At 42.2% G+C, this 13,625-nt stretch overlaps 1 protein-coding gene across 4 annotated transcripts in view; it reads left to right on the forward strand.

Moving 5' to 3' along the window:
* Nucleotides 1-13,625, forward strand: part of magixb (MAGI family member, X-linked b) — a 40,876-nt gene that overhangs the window by 23,727 nt on the left and 3,524 nt on the right. The window contains exons 7-17 of one of the 4 annotated variants that reach the window (XM_086213378.1): nt 465-535; nt 1,558-1,719; nt 2,706-3,231; nt 3,407-3,965; nt 4,197-4,260; nt 4,339-4,743; nt 10,325-10,525; nt 10,612-10,688; nt 10,798-10,944; nt 11,417-11,555; nt 12,136-12,239. In XM_086213378.1, coding sequence (XP_086069504.1) covers nt 465-535; nt 1,558-1,719; nt 2,706-3,231; nt 3,407-3,965; nt 4,197-4,260; nt 4,339-4,743; nt 10,325-10,525; nt 10,612-10,688; nt 10,798-10,944; nt 11,417-11,555; nt 12,136-12,239 — 2,455 coding nt within the window. Of the gene's footprint in view, nt 1-464; nt 536-1,557; nt 1,720-2,705; nt 3,232-3,406; nt 3,966-4,196; nt 4,261-4,338; nt 4,744-10,324; nt 10,526-10,611; nt 10,689-10,797; nt 10,945-11,416; nt 11,556-12,135; nt 13,620-13,625 lie in introns of those variants that run through there. The other 3 variants (XM_086213379.1, XM_086213377.1, XM_086213376.1) reach the window with 3 other exon arrangements.

Consider the following 13,625-nt stretch of genomic DNA (forward strand, 5'->3'; position numbering starts at 1 on the left):
AAAAAATGACATATGATTCTGCTGAATAAGGAGCCCAACTTAAAAATGTAAATGTACCTATTTGTCAGAAGAATGGATATTCAAGTCAAGTTCAGGTAGTCGAAAACTACCAAGGTGCTGTAATTTATTAGTTATTTTCATTTGCAAAGATGTGAGTGGTATCAATGTTCTTATCTGACACTTGGCAATAGAGCACAACATTTCCTACAGTGTCAAACTGTTCCTTAGAAAATTTGCTCTCTCTGTCACATTGTCCACATGTCACTGTTGACCTTTGTGCCCACTTTATGTTGAAATATTACATTTGCTCAGAGTGGAGCTGCCGTGGATTGTTATCGTGTCAGTGTCATCGTGCTCATTTAACCTCAGTGTAATACATTCCCAAGCTGTCTTAATATTTCCAGTTCTGTCACGTCTTTGAAAGGGCATCTTCTCTTTCTGCTTTCCCCGTTTGTCTCTTCAAGTCACAACCCAAAGAGGACCAGCTGGCAGAGTCCTCGAGCTTCAAGCAGGGAGACTGTCTACAAAAATGAATGTGAGCTTCTTTGTTTCCTCCCTTCCCGTCTCGTTCTGCACATAATTGTCAAGACACCGGTGACGCATTTAAACAGCCTAAATGAAGCTTCATATTTGTCAAGAACGGAAATAACAGAACACAGCCAGCTTGTTAGAGTCAAATGAGATGGAATGAGCTTTTAGCTGAACTGAGACGAGTAAGTGATTAAGGCCTAAAGCTCGGAGCTGCTGGCGAAGAGCCAGGCTTACTACTGAGGCTGGCAGGGTCGAGACATGGGTGGCATGTGACTGGCAGCTTAATTTCATAATGTGGTCACATGATTTTCTATTTAAGGGAACCAGAACATAAAGTTTCTGATGTTTTTTTTTTTTTCTGGCATGGCTGATTACAAACTGTAATAAACACATCTGTTAAATGCTGACATCCTGGCTTTCTAAATAAGTTGTAGTGCAATATTCTGACCAGCAGAAGGCGATATAATAACCATAATAGCCAGAGTATGGGGAAGGATTGCTATGATTGTAAATTAAACTGGAATATTTATATTTAAATGACATGATATGGGAGAATTCTCTGGAATTAGTTCATGAAGGTAGGGGGGAAATAAAAAAGGGGAAAAATTTGAGGAAAATTAAAATCATAAAGTTTACCACAGCTTTGGTGAAAGTAACAGCACATAAAAGTAATCGACTATAAAGCTGATTTTAAGGAGGAACACTCATATATTCTAGTTATAATGCAGTCTTTCTACTGAAGGCTTTAGTTGTGCTGCCTCTCTACTTATTTAGGAGTATTTTGGTTAAGTGCCATCTGGCGATTAGTTTACTCGGACTTTATCTCTCTCTTTCCCCTCACTCCTAAGACCCTCCAATTCCAACATTTAAGTCACATAAACCCACAGGACTGACACTCTTTTTACTCTCAGATGCTAACCTGGTAGTAATTGTTTTATTCTTGGCGCTTTGATGATTTGAATGAACTTTCCTTTAAGGTAAGCCTCCTCTCATGTTCCACTTCTGTCTGTTGTGGTGATTTTCTAGGGTTCACGGACCAGCCTGGAGAGCTCAGGGGTTTCCCTGTGCACACACATTTGACCAAAGGCTCCAGAGGGTTTGGGTTCAATATTGTGGGAGGCAGCAGGCCAAGAGAATTCCTCCAGGTCTACAGTGTGACTGCAAGTGGACCCACAGCACTCAAGACAGGTACAGATATATCGAAGATGGGATTATGATTGTAGATTAAGTAGGAAGGTTATCGTAAAGATATCTTAACTAATGCAAAACCGACTGGTCAACAGCGAGGATACTACTTAAAATCTTCCTACGCAATTACCTAGAAGTCATTACTACAGTATTACGAGTACTTGTAAGTCAGACCACACCCATCTTCCAACTCTGCCCTCATTTAAATCTCAAACACACATATCTGTACAGATTTGTAACAGCATCTTGCACAGGTGTGACGTTACCAAGATGACAAACAAATCTGCCCACTGGCGTACCTATTAACACATATCGTGCCATGAACACAAGACATAAATTGCAAGGAACGGCAGCAGATTTTGCACAACAGTGGACTAGAGCTAAATGCTAAATCTTGTAGAATGTTCAAGCAGAAACTATTTCAATCAGCACTGTGTTTAAACAATCTGTCGCTCGAGTTCTCCATCTAAACTCTTTTGGGATTACACTGAAATTTTCTGATCTCTTGCAGCAAGTGTATATCACAATCAGTCCTCTTAATCCTCAAGGCTAGCACAACATAATCCAGCTATCATAACACACGCATATGCAGCAGTCCACATCCAGTTCCCACATACACACACTCACACACACACATATACAGGCATATATTACCGCTCTAGGAAACCAGAGCACAGGCTGTCTCAGCCGGGACTGATCTAGTTCATATCTCTTAATAGGCTGATTTAGAGGGATTAGTTGCTTGGATTAGTCGACACTCACACAAAACACACAGACACTGTTTTTCAGTTGGAAACGAACCGATCTGCACTCTCCAACATCAGGACATGGTCAAAAAGTTCAATCAATAAGCCGTAAAACAGCTCTTGAGAGCAACCGATATAAAGGTGCCAGATAGGTCAAATTTAATTGTCCATGATTAAAAAATTCTAAATTGAATGTGTTGTAACGTTATCTTCACATCTCCGTGTCCCTGTGTGTCTTAGCGGACATCCTGGTGTACATCAATGATGTGTGTGTGTTGGGAGTGTCTCACAAAGAGGTAGTCGAGATGCTCAAGTCAGTGCCGGTGGGTCACAGTGTGGATGTGGAGATTAGGAGAGGGTATCCAATGCTCTACAACCCAGACGGATGTCCCAAGCAGCCCCCGCCAAGGTTAATGGACCGCGGGGACTCCATCCTACCCCCCACCACCTCCCAGCCTCAGCCTCTTCATCAGCTACCTTGCCGCCCAACACCCACAACCCAGACCCAGCACTTTAACTTTAATGGGGTCCACAGTGATGGGAGCTACATGGAGCCAGGCGTGACTCTAGACTCTAATGGGAACGCGACGGCGTTCGCTAGCAGACAGACGTCCTCTTTCAGACGCTCCAGTATGAGCAATGCAGAGTCGTCTCCGCCTGCTCGCCCTCCACGTTCCCTGAGGAGTTTAGCCAGGCTGCAGTCGCTTGACCCCACGCTGGCCAGCCAGAGTGACAGTGAAGTTGTCTCTGCTATTGGTTCACACAGGTAAACACTCAATAATGATTGAAGGATTCTCTCTCATTGTATCATTTGGACCAGTATTTGGAGGTAAAAGCATGTTCAAAAGCTTTTAAAAAGCTGCACCAGCAAGATATAAAAGTGTAGTGTTAATTCATTTATCACATCATGCTCAGTGTCAAATCTCTTTCCTCCTCATCAGGGCATCAATGATCCGTAATCACAACAATAACTCCCTCTCGACACCTCCTCATCCGTCACATTACGGTACATTTAAGTCTTCAGAGAGTGACTTGTCCACCTGCACCCTGCCAGTGTCCCGCCTGCCCCTCCCTCAGTCACCCAAGAGGCCCTCATCCTCCCCCGTTGGCCCCCAGAGCGCTCACTCCCGCCTCTTCAGACCACAAACCTCCCACCTCAGACCTCCTCCGACACCTGACAGCCCGCACCACCGCGGCTTCAATGGTTTCCATGGCAACTCCAGTCCTACTGCAAGTCCCAGCAGCGTGTCCTCTCCTGGTGCAATGAGTGTGGGCAGTGGTGGAGTTAGTGGCTTCAGCGGGGGGGAGTTGGTGCCTGTGGCCCTGGCACAGAGTGAAGGAGACCAAGGCCTCGGCTTCAGCGTGACGGCTGGAGGTCCAGGAGGAAGGCTGACCATTGTGAAGAGAGTGTGGGATAGGAAGCAATGCAACACCCTACAGCCAGGGGATGCCATTGTCAAAATAAATGGAGCAGATGTCCAGAGTCTCAGCTTTGCGCAGGTAACGCTGAACCAAATCACCACCAGAAATGTATCAAAAAAGCAGCCAAACATTTTTTGCATCTTTGCATACCCCCAGAGGTAACATTAAGTGTGTTTCACAAATAATTTCTGACAAATAGACATAATTTTGCATGAAAGACATTTTTTTGAATTTCTTACACAGCCCATGATGAAGTCAAAGTCTGTCCAACTACCTCACACTTATACATTTATATTTGTGTGTTTGCAGGTCCAAACAGTTCTCCAGGAGCACACCAAACAGGGAGAAGTCATCTTGTTGGTTTACAGAGGAGGTAAATGCTTCAAAATCCTAAATAGTCCATGATTTTAGTAACTGATAAGCAAATTAAGTTTCACTCTTTGATTGTCAGGCGTCTATCATTCAACCAGCTCCACCCGAAGACTCCCCCCTCCTCTCCTCCGCCCTCCTCCCCCACCAGGTGGCTTAGACAACACTGCTGTCATCTCAGAAGTCCTACCAGTGCCCCGTACTTCTATCAGCACCCCTCCGTCCCCAGCTCCAAACCGTTCCTCACTGATCCAGAGTACCAGTTTCTTGGAGTCGATCCCAGTGACTTTGACTATGGAGCCGAAAGACTGGATCAATACAGGCCTGGAGGACGAGGCGGGTGGAGTCATGGAGCCTGATTCAGGTCTAGAAAGACAAGGTGATGAAAGAACCCGGACGCACCGAGGGTTTGACGTGGAGCTGAGGAGAAAGCCAGGAGAGGGCTTTGGGTTCGTCATTGCCTCTCAAGATGTGGAGAACGGCAAAGGTGAGAGACTAGTGACAAATCCTATTGTTTTTCAAAGTGGAAGGCTGCGAATATAGCAGATGTTTTCATCTGTGGAAGGGTGTTAAGCAGCATTAGTTAATTTTTCTGGCCCAGTTCAACCATTTGGTTATGTGCCCAGAGAAACAGGTTTGATATGGATGCCCTGCGAAGCCGGCGTACCCATTAAGTAATTACAGATTAAAAAGAGGTCACCGTGGCTACGTCCTGCTGGGTGAATCATTGGGTATTATCGATTTTTGCATTGTTTGTTTGTTTTATTTTCATTGTTTTACTGCACTTAATCATGGACTGCACATTATCTTGATTATAAAACTAATTACTCAAGTGCTTATTTTCTGTCTTTTTTTTTTTTTAAAAGCACATTCAGATGTATGGTTGTCACTTAAGCTTGCCAAAATCAACAGATTCATCAAAAGTTTTAACTCCTGAAACAGAACTCAAAGGCAAACCAGGTGAATCAGGTGAACAAGTGATCCGGTAACAACTGAAAGAAACAACAAAACGACAACAACATGAACAACAGGTGGTTGAGCTGACCTGAACATCCTGTCAGTCAGTGAGTTGTTAATTGCCTCACAAATGTCTGCTGTTAACAGAAGTTTAAAATATCAAACCTTTATTTCCACGGTATTAAATACATCGGTAACTTCAAAACAGCGGTTGCTAACAAGTGGCTAAATAAGACCACAGTGAAGAAGAGGAAAGTTAGTCAGGTGATGACAAAGTTACACATCCACGGTGTAGTTTTCTTTTTTTGTAAGCTTTGTGCTTCTCATGATTGCATCCATGCTTCAGCGATCTTAAAAGCAGTGTTCCTTTGCAGAGATTATCTTGCTGAAAAAAAGGTGTAAACCACCCAACCACTCAAAATCCAGTTCAGACTCCCATTAGCTTTGGTCAAGGGAACCCACGGTGATGCTAACATCTGGGTTCACTTCCTTAAACACAATGTCCCTGCAGGACTCTGCTGAGAGTTGGGAATGATTTGATGCAAAGGACAGGAGTGATAACTATTGCGAGGGCAGGAACTTAAACAAGCCAAAAGACAAGAAGGAATTTCATTTTAAAATCAAGTGGTACTAAACGAACCAAACCTCTGAAGAGGAAGAAATCCCCTGTCAAAAAGTCTAATTCTGAAAACCCGGAATGAGGACTACCTTCCAAAGGGGAGGTCATAAAATAAAGAGTTTCTTTTTTGAAAAATCACAAGAATCGACACCTACAAAGTTTGTTATCAGCATCTACCACTCAACTTCAGCCCCTTTGTGGTGTTTCACTGCATCCAATCAGCCAAACCATTAAAAAGAATAGCATCATGTTGCATGCAGCACCACGTCCCTGTATAACCTTTTTTGCTAACATTTTGCAAAGCTGCATTGTTGCGTGCGCGTGCGCGCGCACACACACACACACACACACACACACACACACACACGTACAGCCACACACAAATGTAGAAGCTTCTGTTTTTGCTGCCAAAGGCTCATATTTTCCTGCACGTGATTGCGTGTGAATGTCCTGCACTTGGAGGTTGACTGAGCTGCCGTGTTCAATATTAAGAATCGCACGCATGACGTCTGATGTACAGGTTTATATGTGCGCCGTGCTGTTGTTGAAATAGTCATATAGCACGTGTTCTTCTGCTCTCAGCACATGATTGATTCATGTTGTGCTCGGTCTAGGGAGGGAACACATCCTGGTAGCTTAGTGTACAGCTGATGAATAGCAGGTTGACTGCATCGCCTTGATGTATTACCCCCCCCCCCCCCCCCGTCTCGTGTCTTGTATTGGCTGCCCTCTGTTCCACTTTCATGCTGTTCAATTTGCTTTATGGCCCAAACAAACACACATTTGTAAAATGTTTTCCTGGTGAGATTAAGGTGCACCTGTCTCTGCAGCAGCTCACCAAGCCTTGATGGCCATCGTGTCCTCATTCTCCCCTTCGTTTCACTCTTGTCATGTCACAGAAACAAGTCCCCATTTCCTTTATCGTTCCCCCTCCCATCTCTCTCTCTTCCATCATTCTTTCTCTCTTCTCTCTCTCCCTCCCTCCTACTGTCAGACTTCTTTCTCTACCTCTCTCTCTCCCACTCCGTCTCCATCCCTTCACTCTGCAGTAAAAATGTCCCGTCTAGTTGTTCAAAAGATTAAAACTCTCTTTCTCTCTCTCTCTCTCTCTCTCTCTCTTGCGTTCTCTCTCTCCCTCCCCCTCCCACCCACCTCCCGCTCTCGCCATCGCTTGCTCTATGCTTACGAGAAATGCTACACTGAACGTTTCCCTCACCGAGGAGCAACAGAGGTGTTTACCTCCTGTCACATGTGAATATCAGCACATTCAAGCTGCCCGACACGGATATTAGGATTTTTTTTGTTTTTGTTTTCTGCACATGCTAATCAGGAAGCCATGCTGGAGAGACTTCAATCCGCGTTGAAAACTGTGAAGGAATCTAAACGTAATTATTTCATTTCGCTTTCCTCTTTTTTTTGTTTGTTAAAAAATTGGGAGTCCTTGTTGCAGTTTAGTCGTGTGCATGAGCTTTTGAATTGTGTGCTGCACTCCAAAGTTGTGTGTGAAATGTCTGTATGTGTGTGAAAGTTGGATCGCATATTGAAGATTTTTGGTAGTTGATCTTTACGGATGCTGTGATAAATAAGCAAGAGAGTTGTTTTTATTCTGGCTGATAGTTTCAGCTGCTACAAAATGAAATTTGAATGCTTTTCTAACCAGGCGGCTTTAAATCAGCGCTTGACATATGGTGATGCAGTAATGGTCTGTGTATTAGAACCATTAGCGAGTCCCACAGGCAGTAAATTGAATGGATTGAACACTCTGTATTAGTGCTGAGCTCATGCGTTCACAACATGAAGAATCCTGCAGAAGTGATCCCTCCTGTCATGTAGTTAGCATCTGCAGACTGCTGTGGGGATGTCCGCACCGGCTGATGCATCTGGGCTGCAGAGGGGGATTTTACGATGGCGGGGAGGGGGGCTGTTACCACTCCTGAGTGCTGATCAGTGCAGCGAGTCACAGCCTTGCTAGCTGCTGGGCATACTGCAGTGGGATTACTCTGGACAGGACAACATGGAGTGCCAGAGGAAAAGACAATTTGATGCGAAGCGGCGCATTTGGATGCATCTGTGTGTAGATGTGTTGCGTGCTTTTGTGTCTGTTTGTGGCTGAGTACAACTGTCTCAATCCCTCTGTGTATGTGTGTGTGAGTCACTCTGTACGCGTGTGCAAGGTTGCGTGAGCGTGTGCGAGCATGGCTTTTGCATGTGTAGTCATGTATTTGGCAAAGGTTGATGTACGTCTGATGTATTATGGATGATAAGAAGACTATTTGCAAAGCTGCCTTGGCTTTGATCTGACCCGATTGCCATTTCTGCCTGGGTCACCCAGATTATGCCCAGATTGGAGATGTGTCTCTGGGCTCTGAATTATAGGCTGTACCTTTTTAAATGGATCATCAGTGCAACGGGACAGTCGTACACTCATACTGCTCGACTTATTCCCAAGCCCACTACAAACAATTTAAATTTGCGAACAAGCATTTCACAGCACACAATGATCTAAATACGCTTTTTATTATCCTCCTGAGAGGATAGAATGTGAAAGGATGGTTCCAGTACTTCATCGGAATGATCTCACCATGTTTGTCCTCCCGGGTCACTTCAGGACACTGGAGGACTCGAGAGGGGCCAGCTGTCACTGAAGAACGCCACATCACCGGGAGAAAAATAGGAGGTTCATAAAAATACAGACCGGGAAGCAGCAGACAAAAGTGTTCAGGTCATTTAGTTCAATAAAAAGTAGTCATGTTACTCAGTTACAACTAAAGTTCCTGCTCTTGGAATGCCAATTAAAAGAATGTAAAATAAAGAAAACGTATAAAGCAGAATAAGGGTTACGTATCATATTGGTATTAGCTTTGTATTGATAATTGCATTCATGAAACATAAGAGTTTCTTGGTCTAATGTGTTCCTATGCTTATCAATAATAATCGAGGTTAAAAAATAAGAAAATACAATTCATAAAGTTTGTGTGAGTCTATAAAAATGTGATTTTGTAAAAACATTTTATATATTTTTTCTTTTTTAATATTTAAAAAGCAGCAACCCTAACTGTGGTGAGTTGCAATCATGGACTTGACATTCTAATTATTTCCTAATGAAGTTATTAAGTTATTTAGTCTCGCTGTTCTTTGCTAGACTTATTCCAACAAGAGGCACAATAGCAGTGGAAGAGTTTCGACAGATTACATAAATGATTATTCAAATAACTGCCAATTCATTGATTAATTAACTCATTGTTTTAGCTGCAGATTGGTTAATTAATGCTCTTTTCTTACTAACAACTGAATTGTATAACCTTTATTGCCAGCATCTTTCAGACATATATTTAAAACAATGAAAGAGAACAGTATCAATACTCACAAAGATTAAAAAAAACATAAATATTCAAGAAAGTCAACACCTATGACTAAATGGCCCAAAATAATTACAAATAAGAATAGTCTGCACACATTAACACACTGTAACAATACAATGCAAATTATTCCTCACACGAAACAGAACATTTTACAAGTTTATATGTTCTCAAAAGGCGGGTGGTACTTGAGTTAGCGTGTTAACTGAATATTGTATTACAAGAGCGAGCAGACAGAGAGACTGTGAGGAACTATGAATTTGGTGCAGGAGATTAATGTCTGCAGTATTTTTCCTCATCAAGCTCAGCCACTGACCAGGGACGAGCTGAAATGTGAGAAATCTCTTCATACTGAAGATTAGACTAATGAGTCCATGATCCTCCTGGCTCATTGTCCTTCCTCACATTGTGGTTTGTGTCCTCTCTTCAGCTCAAAAGTTAAATTTAAGAAAAAGACAACGCGCGCACGTTTGCAGATTATGGGGTGACCTCATCTACTTTCTCCCGTGGATAATAGTTGAGTAGCAGTGATTAAAGGGAGTGTTTTGGCTGTGTGAACGTTACAGGCGATGGGAGAAGCAGCATTTTCCCACAAGATGAAAAACATTATTTGCAGTGTCTGAAAGTACTGCAGTGTGTGTTTGATATGCTAGTGGGCATCTTGGAACAAATGATGTTATATAAAACCAAAGTGCAAATACCTCACGTCCGATAGAATCTGCCATTTGACAGATTTGGGGTAGAAAATATTGCTAGAAGGTTTATTTTTTGCATGACAGTTTGTTCTTGAGGAGAAAAACAAAATACCAAACAATGAGAATCAATTCTCAGTGCGTCAGCAGATGGAGTTTGATTGAAGCGAAGGCGAGGGTTTAAAAGATACTGTGTGGGAGGTGTAAAGATGCTTGCTTTAGAAGTGTAGTGTTATGTAAAACATGCTAAAAATGACCCAAAACTTAATTACAGATTTGTTCGAATTCTGGCACACATACGTATGCTCCAGTTTTCATCATTTAAATGCATTCATGACTCACTGCGTTGAGTTTGGGGGCTGAATAAAACCCAAAATGTTTTAACAAGTCAACAAATCAGTCAACATGTCATTAAAATAGTCGTCTGATCTCTTTCTTTAGCTGTTTCTCTTCTCCCACATCGGTTTGTGACGGTGCGTCGAGGCAGCCCAGCGGCCAAGAGTGGTCAGATCCGCCCTGGGGATCGATTGGAAGCTGTCGAAGGACGCTCGGTGGTAACCCTTCCTCATCGGGAGCTCGCTCAGATCCTCCGTCGTGCTGGGAATAGTCTCCGCCTCACCATTGTCCCTCGTCCTAGCACATGTGAGCTTAACACACACATTATTAGAACACGAAGAAACAGCTCCTCTTTTCATTCCTAATCTAACTGCAACTATTAATTCCTCCAGACTCTTCAAGTTTTTCAGAATCAACTGAGTATGACCTCGGTCACAGGAGCAGGAAGGGTCAGAGGTCACGTCCAAAGGTGAGGAAGTATAGTAGGAAGCATCACCTCTCTTGATGATTAACTAGCTGCCAGTGTATAATATATCCTCTGATGATGTTTATAAGTCCTTTTTTCACTTGCGTTCCAGCGGGATTCCAGGTATTACAGTGTCGACTTGGATCGTGGCCCCTCAGGCTTCGGTTTCAGCCTTAGAGGGGGGAGCGAGTACAACATGGGCCTCTACGTCCTGGGACTGATGGAGGGAGGGCCGGCTTCACGGAGCCAAAAGATGCAGGTGTGCCTGGGCAATCATTCAGTTGCAGTTTTTATATTCGTTTTGTGAACTTTGGAACATTTTTGCTGTGATCTATGTGTATTTATTTCAGTGTTTTTTGCTTCAAGAGCAGGTTTTCTGAATGTTAGTGACAGCAGACTAATTCAAAATGTCCTCTTCATTGCACCTCAGACAATGAAAGCACTTAATAATATTTCAGTAAGTAATCAGAGTACAGCAGATTTCTCCATGTCTTCTGTGCACATGAATAATCAAATGAGTGAATCACTGTTTCCTGCCTTGGTGTTGTTCGAATCTGGCTCACTGTCACACTGGGACAATTGACTAAAACTGAACCAACATGAATATTTTAGTCACAACAATGACAAGTCAAAATGCCTGCCTTAATAAATCCTTTTGTATAACGCAGGCTATTTCAGTTAGATAATCAGAACAAAGGGGTAACAGCAATATGTGTGTGTTTGGGCCACAGGTGAGTGATCAGCTTGTGGAGATCAACGGTGACAGCACAGCAGGGATGACCCACAGCCAAGCGGTGGAGCAGATCCGAAGAGGAGGACGCCGCATCCACCTGGTCCTCAAGAGAGGAAATGGATATGTGCCAGACTATGGTGAGATTAGGAGGATTTAGTATGTTAGGGGAAAAGTTGAACTCCATTTAGAAAACGAGCTTTTTAAAAGTTATTTGCTGGTCGTCTAGTCGTCAGACCTGACAAAGCGTTACTTCACACTTTGTGCAAATCTGCATCATGATTTCATTACTTTGGCATTATTTTGATTTGGTTATTGCAGTTCAATCGGATCTTAGTCTAAATAGGAAGTGGCAGTCATCCAAACTGAAACTGAAGCTGTGAAGCATTTTGCTGCCTCCAGATAATGTCTTAGACCCAGACATGACAGCATTTAGACTCCCACTTGTCGAGGGCAGCAGTTTGGAAAGCATAACTAATGGACAACATCACAAAAACGTAACTTCATGCTGCAGTACCAGCCTCTATCTTTTGCATGTGGTGGTTGGTTGTGTAATGTCCATTCTTCTTCTTTCTCTGTGGAACTAATTCTACCTTTCTATTCTGTACTCTTTTGTTGGGGTAATTTCCCTCTTGGTTTTCCATGTTTTCTCCTCCAAACATTTCTGTCCTTCTGTTCTGTTGCGCTTCTTCTTCTCTTTATCTTGTCTCTCCCTCTCAGTGGAGCTCTCCAGTTTGTCTCTATGTATGACCAACTCCAAGCTAGGCGAGCCTTGCTTCTATGTCATTGGACGGACAGAGAATACGCGGTTGGTAATGGTTCCTGTTAGTTCTCCCATTTTCTGTCTCTCTACATTCAACTGCTCAGTTGCCACTTTGTCTTCACTTAACAATGGAAAATATCTGACAGTCAACATGTTAGAATTAGAGTGATACTTTTACCCCCAAATTTCCATTCCTTTATTGATTACGTACTCTGAGATGTCTTGATTTCGTACAATTTTATTTGCCTCCCTCGTGGCAAAGAAAACGCAAGCTTGTTCAAAGTTAATTGAGATTGTGTATTAACAACAGCAAAACTATGTATACAATACTACTATAATATGGACCCTCTTCTTCCAGCTGTATAGTTAATACTTCACATTTAAATTTGTACAAAAAAAAATCTTAATGAAGTAGGGTTGTACAATATTTGTTTCTTGCCAATATCAGTTAGTACACACACAAGTACACACACTTGTGATACACTGACGTGAATATTTTGACCAATTTTAATAACAGTGTTGAGCCTGATACCTTATATTTATCAGTCCATATTGCACAAACTGAAAAATGCGAGTGATAGTATTAATGATAAGAAGAATAAGAATGGAATCATATTTTTAATTCCAAACAATATGGAAAAGTCTATGAATCATATATTTACTGCAATGTTTCCTCAAAGCAAATATCGAGAGACTTGAAAACTTTTGTTTGTCAGTAAAATAATAATTGTATTAAAAAATTATAAACATGTAAACAACCGAGTCCGGCCGATGAATGAGCTGTGAGGTGGAATTTTAAACCCACATTAATAGTCATGTGCATGCGTTACGTTCTTGCTACTGCAGAACCCAAACTGTGTTAGTTTGGCAGTCCTTTACTCAAATCCAAGTGTTTATGAAGAATTCAGCATACAACCAGGAAAAGGAGGCTTAGATGACGCTGTAAAGTGTATTTTAGAGTTTGTAAACAGATGTTTTGTAAAGTTTTACTGTTGTAAATCCTCGGTCTCCATCAGCTTCCAGCAACAAGTAGAAAGCATTTTCTGAATTCTGGTTTCACTTAGAAGCCACATGAAAAATTCTTCATGAATTGAAGACATCTAATTGTGAGTAATTTCTAAACAAATGATCATTTTTGGATGACGTATCACTTTAACTAACAGCCCAGAATAGATTACCTCACGCTTACGCATGCCAGTTGCACAGTGTATAATCAATCAATTATTTAACATGTAAGATATAAAGATGATAGTTTAAGGATTGCACTGAAGCTAAGAAGCAGCAATTGTTAGATCAGCTGATCGAATATATCTCATCATCATCAACAACAACAACAACAAAAAGTGCTCTTTAAAAACAGACATCTTTCCCTTCCTCTCTCTCACTTGTTTTCTTATTATGTACTGTCCTCTTTCCCCCTCCTCCTCCTCCTATTTGATGTTTCTCC

The sequence above is a fragment of the Aulostomus chinensis genome, chromosome 9 (assembly GCF_037954235.1).
Source record: "Aulostomus chinensis isolate RoL2024-O1b breed Wild chromosome 9, RoL_Achi_v1.0, whole genome shotgun sequence".
In the NCBI taxonomy this organism is placed as follows: Eukaryota; Metazoa; Chordata; class Actinopteri; order Syngnathiformes; family Aulostomidae; genus Aulostomus; species Aulostomus chinensis.